The 16,871-nt window shown below is 47.1% G+C and overlaps 1 protein-coding gene across 1 annotated transcript in view; it reads right to left on the bottom strand.

Annotated features, from left to right (window-relative positions):
- The window catches only part of LOC149875268 (uncharacterized), a 101,767-nt gene that overhangs the window by 48,188 nt on the left and 36,708 nt on the right, over nucleotides 1–16,871 (bottom strand). Inside the window, exon 2 of the mRNA XM_090053708.1 lies at nucleotides 13,792–13,861. Coding sequence (XP_089909834.1) covers nucleotides 13,792–13,861 — 70 coding nt within the window. The remainder of the gene's footprint in view (nucleotides 1–13,791; nucleotides 13,862–16,871) is intronic.

Raw genomic sequence — 16,871 nt, 5'->3', positions numbered from 1 at the left:
TCAGGCAGCAGCCCCCACTGCCAGACTGCTGCAGTGGGTAGAGGGTGCAGGGAACTCTCAGGGCTACTCCAGCAGTCCAGCTGGCACAAAGGGTAGTGTCTCCAGATACCAATAGGCTAGGCCCCAGAAGTTCCTGAGCTACTTGCCAGGGCGGCTTTTTATACTTCTGGAGGCAGGACAAGGCAGCTTTTTATACTGCTGGGGACAGCACAGGTGCTGCCCCAGGCTCTAGCTCCCCCTGGCTGCAGATCTGAGAAGAGCCAGGCAGGCTTTTTTTTTCCCAAGTGGCACAATTTGCTCCACACCAAAGTGCATGTCCGAGCATGTGCGCCGAAGCAAAAGCCCCAGTTCAAATTTGCACCACTTCTGTTTGAGCTGCTGCAACCACATGTGCTTTCATGTGTGGATGCGGCCCCGGGGTGCCATTAAGGTGATGTGATAAATCCCAGCACAGTTTGTGCCAGAATCACATGCTCCTGGGTGCAGCGTCTTTGTGTGTGCTGGGACCGCAGCAATTTGTACTGGGCAGAGCAGTCTCAGGTTCGAGCTGACGGCATCAGGTGGTGGAGGAGGTGGCTGGGGTATGAAGGTGCTAAAATGCAGGGCAAGGCAGCAGCAGCGCCTTTAGCAACCTCATGCCCCAGCCAGTCCTTGCCATCATCTATGGGTGCATTTCAGTGCATGTAAGTACTCTACCATAAGATATTACTGTCCCCAACACTATCTTAAGATGGAGCTAATTAATTTACTATGCCTCAATACTAGCACAGGCATAGATGGTTATGCTTTATGGGGAGCTAAATAGTCAACTCCGCAGTAAAGTGCACATATAGATGCACCCCCTGAATCAAACATTAAAGCTTTGATTTTGATACTTTCTGGTTTCTTAAAAGTCTGTTCTTCCACATGTTTAATTTAACAGGACTCAAAAATATGGCACGATTGGGCAATTTATATACAGCTTTGTGCAGGGATGCACAGAGGAGATCGTTTCTCCCAGGTCCCAACAGTCATTGGGTAGGCATATAAACCAACCCCCCCCCTTCCCCAGAGAACTATGCAGGGGTGTGAGGTTAAGGCACCTTCTCTTCTCTTCCCTTTCCTCTCTTTTCCTTTCTAAAACAAGGGGTAAGTAAGCTATACCCATTGTTATAGTTTGCCCACTGTAAACCCCTACACAGGCCTGTGCTTTTAGTACCTGCCCATCTCTCATTTTGGCCTTACATAGTAAATGAAGTGGGTATAGATCCTGGGACATGTAAATGTTTAGCTTTGTTTAATTCTGTGTTTCTGAAAGGTTCTGGATTGGTGCAATTTATTATTGAAAAGTAAAAATAAAACATTAGCCCTTTATGTTTACTATATAAACAAACAAATTAAAAAAGAAACCCCCGCCCATCAAAACAGTATATTTAACCTTCAAGAAAAAGGATACAGAGGAAATAGGGAAATAAGGGTTATTTACTTTGTATTGACCCAACATTTCAATCTCCAAAACCCCATCCCCAAAACTATTTTAGGAACACACAGGAGACCATAAGTCACCAGTAGAAAAACACTGGTAGAAGGAAATGAATAAAAAACCAGTAACTCTCAAGTTTTCTGTTTTCTGAGAAAGGGTAGCTTAAACATTACCTATCTTAAAATGATGTTTTGACAATGATATGTTATGTAACCATGTGAATATGTAACTAAGTAATTATTCATTAGTAATTATTTTTATTTGCACTTCAAGTCACAGAAAAAATAAGATAAATTGATTGTTTATTTATAAAAGGGAGCATGAAGGAAATATTAGCTACATTTTATTTTTTAATATTTTTCTTATGGGACACTGTCTACTTTGGATCCATTAGCAATTGAGAGAGTAAGCACCTCTGAAAATGAGATCCAGGCTATTTCCAGTTGGACATCCACTTTTGAAAACAGTTCTCTCAAAGTATAAAACAACTCTGGTCAATAAGCTTCATGAGATTATAAAAAATAAATCCTGGCTAGAAAGACTTGATAAGATTATCAATTATTATGTGCTATTTTTAACACCAAAATATCTGGCATTGTACAATATACCAAAATAAGACAAAACCATGAAACCATAGACAAAAAACATTGGAAAACCAAGAAATCTAGATATGCAGATAACTTATTGGATATTTGTTCCTGTTTATAAATTTTAAGCTATTCATTAACTTCTAACAAATCAATGGAAGGAGGTAGTCTTTACAAGATGTATGAATGAAGAGAGGGCATTAAGAAAACTAAATGATTTGCAAAGTGACACATGGAAATGTCAGTGGAAGAAGCAGGTTAAGAGGGTAATGAGACAGGTTCTATCTAACTTCAGGTTTATTACCAATCTTACATCTACTTTATTCTAGGTATACACCAATAATAACTTATGAAACTATGCTGGAAATTCTGTTAAATTCTGTAGAGCACTTATACAACAAAAGTGCACAGGATTTTGTACTGTGGGGGTGGCAACTTTTTGGCAGGCATGCCACAAATTAGCCCTACATCCTCCCCAAGTGCCACTCTGATCTCCTTTCTCTCTCCATTCTGCTACTCTGTGTCCTGCTTTCTGCTCTGTGCTCCCTGCCTCATCCTTTGCTCTGCTTTCTGCTGCCTGCCCCGTCCTCTGCTGTGCTGCCTGTCCCTTCCCCAATTCTGCAGCATGCCAGGCACAAAAACTGCCCATGCTACTTATGGCACATGTACTGCAGGTTGACTGCCCCTGTTGTAGCCCATACTGAATTACATAGCTCTGCCATGTGTTTTAAGAAAGGATGAACTGCAATATATGCCCCATAAATTGAGGAGGATTTATAAGGAAGATTAAAAGAGTTAAATGTGCATCAATTGTTTAAGCAGCAAATAAGGGAACATAAACATCCATACGTATTTGAAGGGTATAAATAGCTAGAATTAATAAAAAATGATTTAGGCTGGTACAATGTTATATGACTAGGGATAATGGGATGAAATTTGAAATAGGAAATATATGCTAAATATCAGGAAAACTATTTGACAGTGAGATATATTGGATTATGTAACAGCCTCCCAAGGGAAATGTTCAAAGTACCTTCACTTGAGACATTTATAATATGAATAGACAAAACATTAGAAGATGTAGTATAAGGAACAATTTTGCACTTGTCCCCAGGGTTTGAAGTACATCACCAAATGGATCTTTTCCATTTCTAATTTCTTTGATTTACAGTCAAGGGAGATACAGAAGGTGAAGGAAGCTCATGTCGGCAATGACTGTGAGATTTCTGACCTGTGTATAAAGCTCTGGGTCAAGAAAAAGAAGTCACAGATATGGGGCAACCATCATCTTTTAACTGGAATATAGATTTGAAACAATCACTGGGTGGAAATTATGGTGTAGCTTAGAGATAAGTGGAGATAAACAGAACTGGTTCATGGAGGGAGTCAAAAGAGATGAAAAACATCCTGTCATCCATCATTAATTGCTGGATAATGCTAAAGCTACCACTGAGATGGCCCACAGGAATAAGATAGCACAAGATTATTAGATGAGCCAGGTTGAAACCTTGAGGCTTGATGCATCAGATAAAAGGATAAAAAGAGCATGATCCTAGCATTTAACTCAGCCTGTTTCCTCTGAAGTCAATGGAGCTACCCTGATTTATACTAGAAGACCAAAACTTTATTAAATTTTAACAAATGCTTAAATAAAGCCTCATAAATTTGATTGTCACTGAAATACCTATAACTAGGTACCATCATAAAATGACATATTTCTAAGCCATTATATATGTCCATAAAATAACATTTTATATAGGTAGTAACCAGGAAGAAAACATCACCTCGGATATAACTGTAAAACCACACCAATAATTCTGCAAAGTACAAATTCATTTTTCATTGAATATTTAGATGATAAAATATAGGTGATATATAACTAACCAATTATTGCACAGTTCTGGGGCTTTTGTTTTCTATAATGCCTAAGGGGAAAGGACTTTAATTTCCTTAACCTTGCAGTGCCTGGAGCACATTATTATTATGATGATTTTTTATTATTATTATTATTATTATTATTATAAAACAAAAATTATAAGGGGAAGAGCATTGCCTGAATGTCCCTTAGATGTGATTTTCATGATTATGCCATAACTGACAGGCAATTTCTGAATATCTCATTTGTGTCAGTTTCTAAAGCTGTTACCTAATAAAAGAGGCAATCTGCTGTGTTAATTTCTTAAGCAGTTCTTTTCACATCACACACATCTTATATTTTTTATATCAAAGGAATATGTTTTCTTTGTGAGAATGGACTGGTCTGGAATTCAAGCCTTGGAGCTATCTGTCCTAATTTAGGTAAGATAATAGTAGGATATGAATCCTAATTCGTTGCTTTGAGCCCATCTATTAATAGTAGGCCTCTGTCTCTCTCACGAGACAACAGAATTGTGCCGAGGCATCTGTTCACTGAATATCTGCAGGTGTGGCTGTAGACCCCAAGTCTTGGGTAACAGTCCTGTCACACTTATTGCATATGAAGTTTGTACTGAACAATGTTGAATGTGGTGCAGGGTTTTTTCTGAGGTTTTTTCTTTCTTCTGCATGTTGGGCTCTTCATTCTTCAAAAGTTGTCATTCCATGCTTAATAGGCTGTTTCCAAGCACTTTGATTTCAATAATCTTCTCCCAGTTATTTGGCTCAATGTTCATTGCCTTCATATCTCTCTTGCAAGCATCTTTGAACCAGAGATAAGGTCATCCATGTTGTCTTCTTCCCATGCAGTTCTCCATCCAAGAGAACCTTGAGTATATGGCCATTATCCATTCTCTGCAGATGGCCAAGCCATTCAAGTTTACTTTGACTAAGCAGAGAATGGTTGCTCGAAATAATGGCACATTCAAAGATGTCAACATAGGCATTTTTGTTCGACCAAGAAATTCCTAGAATGTGACAAAGATGATATAAGTGAAAGTTAAGGCACTTTTCTTGAGTAGAGTATGTGGTCCAGGATTCACTGCCATACAAAAGGGTGTTGATGACCCAAGCATGATATACTTTAACCTCAGTCTTAACAGTCAGTTTATTCTTGTTTCACACACATTTGCTCAGGATGCTTCTGACACCTAGTACTCTGCCAATACAGGTACTCAGTTCAGCTTCAAGTGATGGATTGTTACTAACAGTGGAGCCAAAGTACATACATTTACTTACAACATCTAATACATTTTTACTTTTTGGGATTGCTGATGGTGAGACAATATTCTGGCCCATAAAACTGATCTTCTTGACGCTGATAATAAGACCAAACTCTTGGCAGGCATGAGTGAAGTGACTGATGAGGCTTTGAAGATGTCTGAGCTATAAATACAGCCTGTAACATAGATATGAATTTAAGATTCCTTCTGGAATTAGTGGCCTGGTTCTCTTCTCTAACCAATGAACATGGCACTGTTGACATCAGAAAAAGGTATCCATCCAGGGTGGTGAATGACTGGTTCTCCTCCTCTGTCTACTGGTTGCCTAACAGTTCTAGCTGGCTGCCAGCTAGAAGTTTCTAGTTCTGCACAGCACCAGATACCAACTTCATAGATTTCATAGATTTCATAGACATTAGGGCTGGAAGGGACCTCGGGAGATCATCGAGTCCAGCCCCCTGCCCAAAGGGCAGGAAGTCAGCTGGGGCATAGGATCCCAGCAAGATAAGCATCCAATTTACTCTTGAAGGTGTTCAATGTAGGTGCTTGAACCACCTCCGCTGGCAGACTGTTCCAGACCTTGGGGGCTCAGACAGTAAAGAAATTCTTCCTTATGTCCAGCCTGAAACGGTCTTGCAGGAGTTTGTGACCGTTCGACCTCGTCATCCCTTGGGGCGCTCTGGTGAACAGATGTTCCCCCAGATCCTGGTGGTCACCCCTGATAAACTTATAGGTGGCCATCAGATCACCCCTGAGCCTGCGCTTTTCCAGGCTAAAGAGTCCCATGGCTCTCAGCCTGTCATCGTAAGATCTGTTTTCCTGACCTCTGATCATGCGCGTGGCTCTCCTCTGGACTCTCTCAAGCTTCTCCACATCCTTTTTGAATTGTGGAGCCCAAAACTGGACGCAGTACTCCAGCTGCAGCCTCACTAAGGCCGAGTACAAGGGGAGAATGACGTCCCGGGATTTGCTCGAGAAGCATCTATGGATGCACGCCAGCATTTTGGTCGCTTTACTAGCCGCAGCATCGCATTGGAGGCTCATGTTCATCTTGTGGTCAATGATGACCCCCAAGTCTTTTTCTTCTGTAGTGCTAACCAACGTAGCACTGCCGAGCCTATAAGGGTGCTGCAGGTTTTTCCTCCCAAGGTGGAGAACCTTGCATTTTTCGGTGTTAAACACCATGAGGTTCTCGTCTGCCCATTTGCTGAGCTTGTCCAGGTCAGCCTGGATCACCCGCCTATCTTCTGGCGTGGATGCTTTGCCCCAAAGTTTGGTGTCATCGGCGAACTTGGCCAGTCCACTCCTGACTCCAATGTCCACATCGTTAATGAAGATGTTGAACAGTATGGGTCCCAGGACAGAGCCTTGAGGGACCCCACTGGTCACAGGGCACCACGATGAGTGACTGCCATCAATCACAACCCTCTGGGTCCAGCCACAAAGCCAATTTCCCAGCCAGCGGATCGTGGTGGAGCCAAGGCCACAACTGGGCAGTTTGGCCAAGAGGTTATCATGGGATACCAGATCAAAAGCTTTTTTGAAGTCAAGATATATGACATCAATCTCTTCTCCCTTGTCCAGGTGATAGGTCACCTGGTCATAGAAGGAAATGAGATTGGTCAAACAAGACCTACCCGCAACAAACCCGTGCTGGCTGTCCCTTAGAATGTTAGCCTGGGCCAGTCCCTCAAGGATGGCCTCCTTAATAAACTTTTCTAAGATCTTCCCCAGGATAGAAGTCAGGCTAATGGGCCTGTAGTTAGCCGGATCCACTCTCCTCCCTTTCTTGAAGATCGGCACCACATTGGCCTTCTTCCAGTCTTCGGGCACTACACCAGAGCGCCAGGAGTTTTCAAAGATCCGTGCCAGGGGCTGGGCTATGACGCTCACCAGCTCCTTGAGTACCCTGGGGTGCAGGTTGTCAGGGCCAGCTGACTTGAAGGTATCCAGCTTCTCAAGGTGTTCCTTCACGAGGTCAGCATTGATGGAGGGTAGGGGATCCCCCTCACCCAGATTTCCCTGTCCCATAGCAGGCATGGGCATCCCGTGTGACTGATGAAAGACTGACGCAAAGTACCTATTTAATAGGTTGGCTTTTTCCTGGGCGTCAGTTGTCAGTTGCCCCATCTGGTTTAGCAGGGGTCCAACATTGCCCTTGCTTTTCCTCCGGCTCCCCACATATCTGAAAAAGGACTTTTTGTTGTCCTTGATGCCTGAAGCTAGTTGGAGTTCAGTTGCAGCCTTGGCTTTCCTGGTTTGGTCCCTGCAGGACCGGACCAGCGCGGAGTAATCCTCCTTGGAGGTGAATCCCGTCCTCCATCCTTTGTAGGCTTTCCTTTTTAGCCACAGTAGGTCTGCTAGGTCTCTGGAGAGCCAGGAGGGCTGCTGTGCCTTCTTGCTGCCTTTCCTCCGTGTTGGAATAGATTTAGCTTGTGCACTGAGGATCGCTTCCTTGAGAAGCAACCACTCTTCTTGAACTCCCAACTCCCTGTGGTCATGGTCCCTGAGGGCCTGACTGACTAGCCTCTTGAGCTTGTCAAAGTCGGCTTTTCTGAAGTCAAGGACTTCTGTGTTGCTGACTGACTTGCCAGCTTTACGGCGGATGGTGAAGGTGATCAGCTCGTGGTCGCTGTCACCCAACTTCCCATCAATCACTAGGTCACCGATTAGGTCGTCCCCCGTAGCCAGTACCAGGTCAAGCAGCGCTTTGCCTCTCGTTGGCCCATAGACTTCTTGAGTCAGGTAGAGGTCATCCACGCATGAGAGAAAGCTTTGCGCCCGCTCAGATTTAGCTGAGTGATCTTCCCACGAGATGTCCGGGTAATTGAAGTCACCCATGACAACCAAGGTCCTGGAGCAAGCGGCCTCAGTCAGTTCCCGGGCGAACTCCTGGTCAAGCTCGGGACTTTGAGTGGGAGGTCTGTAGTAGACTCCCACCGTTGTGTCCCCTGTGCCGAATTCCCCACGAATTTTTACCCAGAGGGTCTCTAGCTGTCCATGCCGGTCGCCAACATCAGCTTGCAGGGACATGTAGCTTTCCTTCACATAGAGAGCTACACCCCCGCCCCTTTTGTCAACACGATCCCTCCTGTACAGGGTATAGCCCTCTATACCCGTGGTCCAGTCATGGGTGGAGTCCCACCAGGTCTCCGTTATCCCAATGACATCATATTTCTTTGCACTGAGCAGGAGGATGAGCTCATCCTGCTTGTTGCCCAGGCTCCTGGCATTAGTGTACAGGCAGGCAAGTGTGCCCTTGGGGGCTCTTGCCTTGCCCACAGATTGTGCCAGGGCTGGGGCAGGGGTGGGCTCCCTTAAGTGCCCATTTAAGTGCCTTGGTCCGCTGGCTTTGCAAGGGCTGTTCAGCGGGCCAGCAGGGGCAGTAGTCCCCCCATCCCCCAGCGGGCTTAGTTTAAAGCCCGGTGGAGCAGGTCAGCCAGCCTGGCTGAGAAGAGCCTCCTCCCCAGGGGAGAGAGGTGGAGGCCATCTCTTCCCAGCAGCTCGCTGCCTCTCTCTCCAAAGACCGGGCTGTGGTCATGGAAGCCAAAGCCTTCCTGATAACACCAGCGCCGCAGTCTTTGGTTCACCGCATGGATCCTCCTCTTCCTCCTCAGCCCATAGCCCGAGACTGGGAGGATCGATGAAAACACCACCTGAGCTCCCAGACCCCTAAGCCCCGCTCCCAACTCCCTGTAGCGCCTCATGACCTGGCTGGGGGTGCTCCGAGCCGTGTCATTGGTGCCCACATGAATCAGGAGCATGGGGTAGTGGTCTGTAGGCCGGAGGAGCTGCGGGATCCTCTCCGCAATGTCTCGGATGTGAGCCCCTGGGAAGCAGCAGACTTCCCGGGCTAAGGGGTTGGGGCGGCAGATTGCCCCCTCAGTGCCCCGCAGGATGGAGTCTCCCACAACAAACACCTTACGCTTTGTCTTGGGGAGAGCGGGCCCAGTAGCTGCGGTCGAGCCTGGGTTGCCTGCGGGAGCCGGCAACTGCGTGGGCTCTGCTGGGGCTGCAAGAGGTGCGAACCTGTTGCTTAAGCTCTGGCGGGGCAGGGGCCTTGGTGTGGCGGGCCTTGGAGCCCTTGACCACCTTGGTCCATGCCCCTGACTGGGCAGAGCGGGAGGTCCCAGAGTCCTCCTTAGTCATGGAGGGAGACGGAGCTCTCCCCTGCGGCTCCCGGGGGAGAAGGGCCTGGCAGTAGGAGTCTATCTCCTGCTCGCAGTCCCTGATGGCACGCAGTCTCTGGACTGTGGCCTGGAGCTCCTCCAGCTGGCACGCCAGAGACCCCAGCAGGGAGCAGAGCCCGCAAGGGGAGGGGGCCATGCTCCCGGGCCCCAGAGCCTGAAAAAGGGACAGGCAGCCCCGGCAGCCAAGAGCCAGGGGCTCCGTCTGCGTGGAGCCCGGAACCATGGGCTCCGTCTGGTTGGCCGTCTCTGAGGTGCCCAGTGGAGGGGCCGCAGAGCCCAAGGGGACCCTCGGGGTGCGGCGCATGCCCATCCGTGTCATGCCTCTCGTAGGCTGGCTACGGCTGGGGCTGACTACTCTGGGGGGGTCGCAGGCAGGGTCTCGTGCCCTCCCACGCCCTCCCCTGCGTGAACTCCGCGCTAACTCAAGTGCCTGTTTACGCAGCCTGTTCGCGGGGCTCCCTGGGGGGCTGGGCCAAGTAGGGTCCTGGGCAGGGGCTTGACCTGGCCCGGCACCAGGCAGCGGCCTCCGCCGAGCAAGCGAGGAGTTAACCCCTTCCCACCACAAGCCCGCTTACCTCCGGCTGTGCTGGGGGTTGGCAGGGGGCTCGGTGGCTGCTGAGGGGGTGTCTGGGGGGCTTCGGGGGAGTGGGGGCACAGCGGGCTTCACCCACGCATCTCTCACTGCTCCAGAGCCTACCTGAGTGTGGGTTTTTGTTTTTTTTTTTATCCCCCTGTTTGGCCGGACCCTTTTAAACTACGCGCATGCGCAGTGGGCCTGCCATCGGGGAACGCTGGCTTCTCAGGCCACGGGGGGCCCTGCCCAGGATTTGGGGGCCCTGCCCTATAGGAGGGGGACTGGTGAGTACCCCCTTCTTCACTCCTCTCTCCCTGGGGGGCTGGGCCAAGTAGGGGCCTGGGCGGGGGCTTGACCCGGCCCGGCACCAGGCAGCGGCCTCCTCTGAGCAAGCGAGGAGTTAGCCCCTTCCCACCACAAGCCCGCTTACCTCCGGCTGTGCTGGGGGTCGGCAGGGGGCTCGGTGGCTGCTGAGGGGGTGTCTGGGGGGCTTTGGGGGAGTGGGGGCGCAGCGGGCTTCACCCGCGCGTCTCTCACCGCTCCAGAGCCTACCTGAGTGTGGGTTTTTTTTGTTTGTTTGTTTGTTTTTTCAGATAAAGAGCTCCAGGAGACATTCAAAATTACCATGTAAAAAGGCCCTAACGGTTCAGACATCGCTAGTCATTAATCTTGGCATTTACCTTAAGATTTGGTTGATTTCTCAGTCTATAATCTTCCTTCCACTGAAGTCAGAACTGTGCATAACTGGATATCCCATAGTAATCACACCTTTGCTTTAAACGAGCAAGAACAGTCTATGTCAGCCATTTCTCCCCTCCTCTCCAGGAAAAGCTAGGAAATTTGTGGGAATCTCTAACCAGAGTCTAGGACAAGCTGGTGGGAGCCGTTATCATGCTCCATTGCACAGCACTGCACTACATACAAGGACAGCTACTCCCCCAGGTCACCTATAAGTTTATCAGGGGTGACCACCAGGATCTGGGGGAACGTTTGTTCACCACAGCACCCCAAGAGATGACTAGGTCGAACGGTCAGAAACTCCTGCAAGACCGCTTCAGGCCAGACATAAGGAAGAATTTCTTTACTGTCCGAGCCCCCAAGGTCTGGAACAGTCTGCCAGTGGACGTGGTTCAAGCACCTACATTGAACACCTTCAAGAGTAAATTGGATGCTTATCTTGCTGGGATCCTATGACCCCAACTGACTTCCTGCCCTTTGGGCAGGGGGCTGGACTCGATGATCTCCCGAGGTCCCTTCCAGCCCTGATGTCTATGAAATCTCTGTCCTACAGGAGAGCCTCCCAACTTCCCACTTTATAGGGATGCCCCTTCACTTTTATTTTCTTCCCTCCCTTTTACACTACATGCTGAAAATGAGCAGTTTCTACCAAGCTGTTTTTATTGTGAACCTTACAGCATATGATGTTTTGGAATGAAGGTCTCATTCCTAGAAGGAATCTTATTTTGCATTAAAAAAAATCCAATTTCTGGGCCTCCTGTTTAAACTCCTGAATGCCATTAGACACCTTCAGAGTGAGCTGGAATCTGAATCATATTATTCCAGGGATAAATACTTTTGGGGTGTTCAGACCCCATGGTGACAAGAGCCAATATAGTATCTTTCCAAAGCAGTGTTTCTCAACCATGGCACTATCAGGCTCAAGTGTGAACTATTTCAAATATTATAAAATTATGGTTACTCATGCAAGTTTGTTTAAAGAATGTATTTCCAGTCATGTTATATTTATGCACTTTATTAAATATATATATATATATAATTTAAAAGAGATGTCATGAATTCAGAAAACCTATGGAGGGGTCCCTTGAGCCAAAAAAAAAAAAAGGTTGAGAACCACTGGTCCAGGAGAACAAAGAAAGGGAGTAGAAAGAGGCAGCAAGGGAAATGGTATGAATAACTGGCATGGGAACTACAGCCATTGTTTGTTGCAGTATATACATGCGCATAAAAATAAGTAGCTATAAAAAATAGCAGTAGCAAAACTAGTGGTGAACAGGAGACCCAAGTGCTGACTAAGTGAGGATGCTGAAACAGAGGCAAGGGGCTCACGACTTTGTCAGCTGTGACCTTTGGCAGCATGGGGAGGGAAAAAGTGGCCAGGAGGCTTCAGCCAGTGGGGTGCAAGCAGTGGGGCTCTGGGCTGTGATGTGGGGGAGAAGGTAGCCTACAGCAAGGGGGTTAGATCTCTCACTGGCAACTACCAAACTTGAAGTTTTATATCATTGCTCAGCATGTTTTTACTGGCACCTCTGAGCCCCTGTCTTTCCTTGTCTGCACTCCCTGGCTACTTTCTCCTGCCCTGTGCTGCTGAAGGTATTAGCTGGTTAGCCCTCTGCCTCTGTTCAGACACCCCTCGTTAGGTACATTTCTGGCCAAAAGGCTTAAAATACTAGTTACACCTATGCATAATAGGGACTTGGGTTGTACTGGTTCTCTAGAACAATTTAATCTGACACTAATATTTTAGAAACGATTATCATGAACTCAAAAATGGGGCCCCAAATATGGGAGGAACAGTAGAAAGCAAGTTATGATATTGTCAGAAATCAGGGCAACCGGCAGACATCCATTAGAAGTGTGCCTGGCTACCCACTCTACCCAAGCTACTCAAGCTGTTAGGGGATGGCTAGGGGCACCTAGACACTGCCATGCTGGAATTCCTTTCTGAAATTAAGCTACATATGGGTTTTGAGACCTACAGATATATGTAGCATATATTTAGTCCTATGTATAGGACTCAAAACCTGTAGTCCTATGTATAGGACTCAAAACCTGTACATAGTTTAATTTCAGAGAGCTCCTAAGTGTCCACGTCCACTTTCTGGAGGCTTCTTGAGGGCTGCTTAGTCTCCCAGTAGCTTGCCATCCTGACCGCACAGGATCAGTCAAACTTTATATTTGTATAGGAGATGGTAGTGACCTGCTATTGCCTTTACTACAGGGGATTCTGTAGCAGTTCTCCACTGCATGACACATCCTGTTCATATGAAAGTAGGGATGTTTCTTGATACTGGATAGCCACAGAACTACTGCAGTGGGAAAATGATTGCTTTCTGGTACCCAGTTTCTGCTACGTGGAGAGAGGGGAAATGCCACTGCCTAAGAGTCCTATCATGTGTGACAACCCCTGACACTCCCAGAGAGATAATGGAGAGGTCAAACCATATCCATGTGATAGCAGGAAAAGTCATCCAAGGGCTGTCTAAAATTACATGCTTCCAAATAGTGTAAGCCAAAAAATAGCTATCACAGCATAAGAGAAAACTCGTTACAATACTCTAGTTGTCATAGAGGAGTCTGTAAAGTTGTCCATCATGGAACATCCCAAACCAGATGCATCATTATCCTTATACAATAGGATAGTTCCTGTATAGCTGTATTGGATTAGTATTAGGTTTGTCTCATGGGGCATTTTTACACATGCGAGCACCACAGCGCCAGGTGCTTTGAAAAGTGCCCAGCGTTGTGATGCTTGCAGTTGTATAAGCAGAAAAATGCACGTCAGTGCTGAGAAAATGGTGATGGTATGCTTTTGAACTAAAACACATAGAAAGTGCTTTAACTCAAAAGTGGACCACCACCATTTTCATTGTGCTGATGTGCATTTTGCCACTTATACAACTGCACACGACACAGCCAGTGTGCGTCAGCTCATGTGCAGAGCAGAGTCAATCAAAAAGTGGGACCAAAAAGTATGTGTATAAATGCCCATTTGTTCCTTTCAAATATGTATGTTCTCTCAGATTTCTAAGAGTAACTTATGAAAAAGTAAATGTGGTGTTTGGAAACACACCAGGCTGATATTCAATAAATAGGGACCTACCAAATTTGTGATTTCATGGATTCTATGAAATCTGGCATTGCCAACAGAATCTCGGAAATAACCACAAAATCTGTAGAATAAAAAATTACAAAAAAATTAATAAATTGCTGGCTCTTAGAGGGAGCCAGCAGTCCTCAGCACACTGTGGCATCCTGGCAGTGTGGGGAAGGGGAGAAGAAGGGGTTGCCTGCTTGAAGGGCTGCGGACAAAATGAAGGCTGCTCCCACTTCTTGCCACTCTGAGTAGGTGCAGCTACACATGCATTTACTACACAGTAACTTACCGCATAATAAGTGGTTTTTAGGCAGGAATCTACATGTGCATCTATTAAAACACAGAAACACTATGTGTGGAGTGACTTGGGACTAAAGTCAGTTTACATGCACAGTGTTACTGTGCTGTAAGAAGTCTACACATTTGTTACTATGCAGTAAGTAATTGGGTGGAAATTTGATACCTGCATTCTGCAGGTATCAAATTTATGCCCACATCCACATAAGTCGTCATAGTTACTGTGCAGTATGGGCATGCACATTTAAACGTGTGCCTGTACTGTGTAGTCATTTTCAGTTACTGTGTAGTAACCTAATTACCGAACAGGAAATGTGCATGTGTAGATGCACCTATTAACTGTGAGGCTGCTTGTTATGGCCCCAACCCTCTCAGCCATTTGGTGGGGAAGGGTGAGGCTACAGAACAGACATCTCTTGCAGCCAATCAGTGGTGAGGGGCAGGGCCATATGACATGCAGCTCCTGCAACCAATCAGCAACAAGGGGCAGGACCACTGGAGCTCCTCAGTGAATCAGAGGCATGGGAGCCTACTGTGCTCTGCTCACAAAATAGCTGCCTGGGCCCACGTTGTGCCCACAAAACTGGGGGGAAGACCCTGTGAATTAGGTAGGTCTTTATCAGTAAAATAAGAAATTGGTACGTATTTTCCATGTTTGCATGCATATAAGTCTACCCAGAAGTTGAGAAAGAAGCTGCTTGTGGTAGAAGCTGATTGTCTTTCTTTAGCTCCTATTTTCCTTAAATGTTGCAAGGTTAATCCTAATATTTTTTTTTAGGGTTTCATAAATGGATGGATTAATCTTGCTTGATGAAAATTAAACATTTCTTATGAGGAGGAGCAAGGAAACCTTCAACCAAATTAAAAGGTGGGAAAATTGCCACTGATTAGAGGAAACATTTTTAATGCAATGTATGATTAAACTGTGAAATTTGTTACTCCAGACAGTCATTGAGCGAAAGACTTAAAAAGGTAAAACCAGGAATTAGACATGTATGTAAATGTTAAAAGTATTCAATGCTATTTTAATTGATGGCAATAAAAAAAATAAAGTGGTATGAAATGTTATGCTTCAAGGATTAAGCAAAAGTGAGTGTTAGAACCTATATGGTTCTAATTCCTCTATTTTAGGCTGTAGTTACATGTTACCATTGGCATTTGCTATCTCTAAGAAATGTGAAGCAGTGTTAAAGTTAGGGCTGGCAAGCAAGGATGTGGTTAGGAGGGGTCAAGTTGGCTCCATGCCTTCCTAGGTCTCTGGTTCTCTAGCCGCAGCACAGGCCAGGGCAGAAGGGGGGAGTAGGAGCAGCGGTGAAAAGGGGTGAAGGGGAAAGGAGTCAGAAGCTAGTCTACTCCCCACCCATGTCACTTGAATCATCTCCCAATAATCTCCCTCACTGCCTGAATTGCTCCTCTCCCACCCCAATCACTGCCCTACCACTCAGATCATTCCCTCAACTCCTAGTCATCCAATCTCCCCCAGTTGCCCCATTCCCCCCTCTCTTCCCACTGCTTGGATTGCCTTCTACCACACAGATCACATCTTCCCCTGCTGCCCTGATTGCCCACCGCCACCACTTGGATCACTACCACTTGGATTCCCCCCAGTACTACCAGCATTGCTCCCCTGCCACTTAAATAGCTCCCTGCCACCCCAATCAGTCTGACAGTGGTAGAGACAGTCATGGCAGCAGCAGATGGGTTTCTTCCCCCCACCCCACCTGAAGTCTGTGCCACCCCTGCATACAAGGATCCAGCTCACATGCCCTGCTGGGACCATCTTCTGTGGCTGTCCACCAACTCCCAACCCACCTCCTGCCCTTCCTTCCTCCTACCTGCTCCCCCCTACTCCCTTCCCCATGCCCACCTCCCCCTGACCCACTTCACTTCTTCTACTATAGACCTCCCAACCAGGGAGAAGAGCTCGACCTGGAATTCTTAGGTCAGCTTACAGAGGCAGTGAGGGCTAAGGATGTGGTCATCATGGGGGACCTGAACTTCCCAGACATCTGCTGGGAGGAGCAGTCAGCCAAGTCTGATCGCTCACGTCGGTTCTTAGCCAGACTGCAGGACCTCCATCTAACCCAGGAGGTGCACAGTCCCACCAGGGGAGACGCCTTGTTGGACCTAGTGCTGGCCACGGGTGATGACCTGGTGAGGGGGCTGCGGGTGATGGGCCACCTGGGAGACAGTGATCATCGCTTGCTGGAATTCACCATCCAGCGTAAGGTGGCAAAGGGCTGCAGCAAGGCAACAGCCCTAGACTTTAGGAGGGCTGACTTCAACAAGCTAAGGAGGATAGTTGGGGAAGCGCTGAGGACCCAGAGGGGAAGGGAATCAGATGTCGAAGGTGAGTGGTTGCTCCTTAAGGAGACGATCCTCCATGCCCAAAGGGAGGTAATCCCAACAAGGGTCAAAGGGAGCAGGAGGGCACATAAACCCCCATGGCTCACTAAGAGCATCCGGGAATGTCTCCTTGCTAAAAGGGAGGCATATACCCAATGGAGAGATGGGGTCATCGCCAAGAAGGACTATGTTATAGTCGCCCGAGGATGTAGGGGGGCAGTCAGGAGGGCCAAGGCAGAGTTGGAGATAGGACTAGCTTCCCGGATTAAGGACAATAAGAAGTCCTTCTTCAAATACATAGGGGGTAAAAAGAGGGTCCCGGGTAATGTGGGGCCCCTGCAGGACACGATGGGCAACTTAGTCATCACGCCAGATGACAAAGCTAACATATTTAACGATTTCTTTGCCTCTGTCTTCCTAAGTAGGGACCAGTTCAGCCACCT

Source organism: Crocodylus siamensis, chromosome 1, assembly GCF_052110815.1.
Source record: "Crocodylus siamensis isolate JL-2025a chromosome 1, ASM5211081v1, whole genome shotgun sequence".
NCBI classification, from domain to species: Eukaryota; Metazoa; Chordata; order Crocodylia; family Crocodylidae; genus Crocodylus; species Crocodylus siamensis.
Note: the sequence above shows the minus strand (reverse complement) of the source record. Positions and strands in the feature narration are given on the sequence as shown.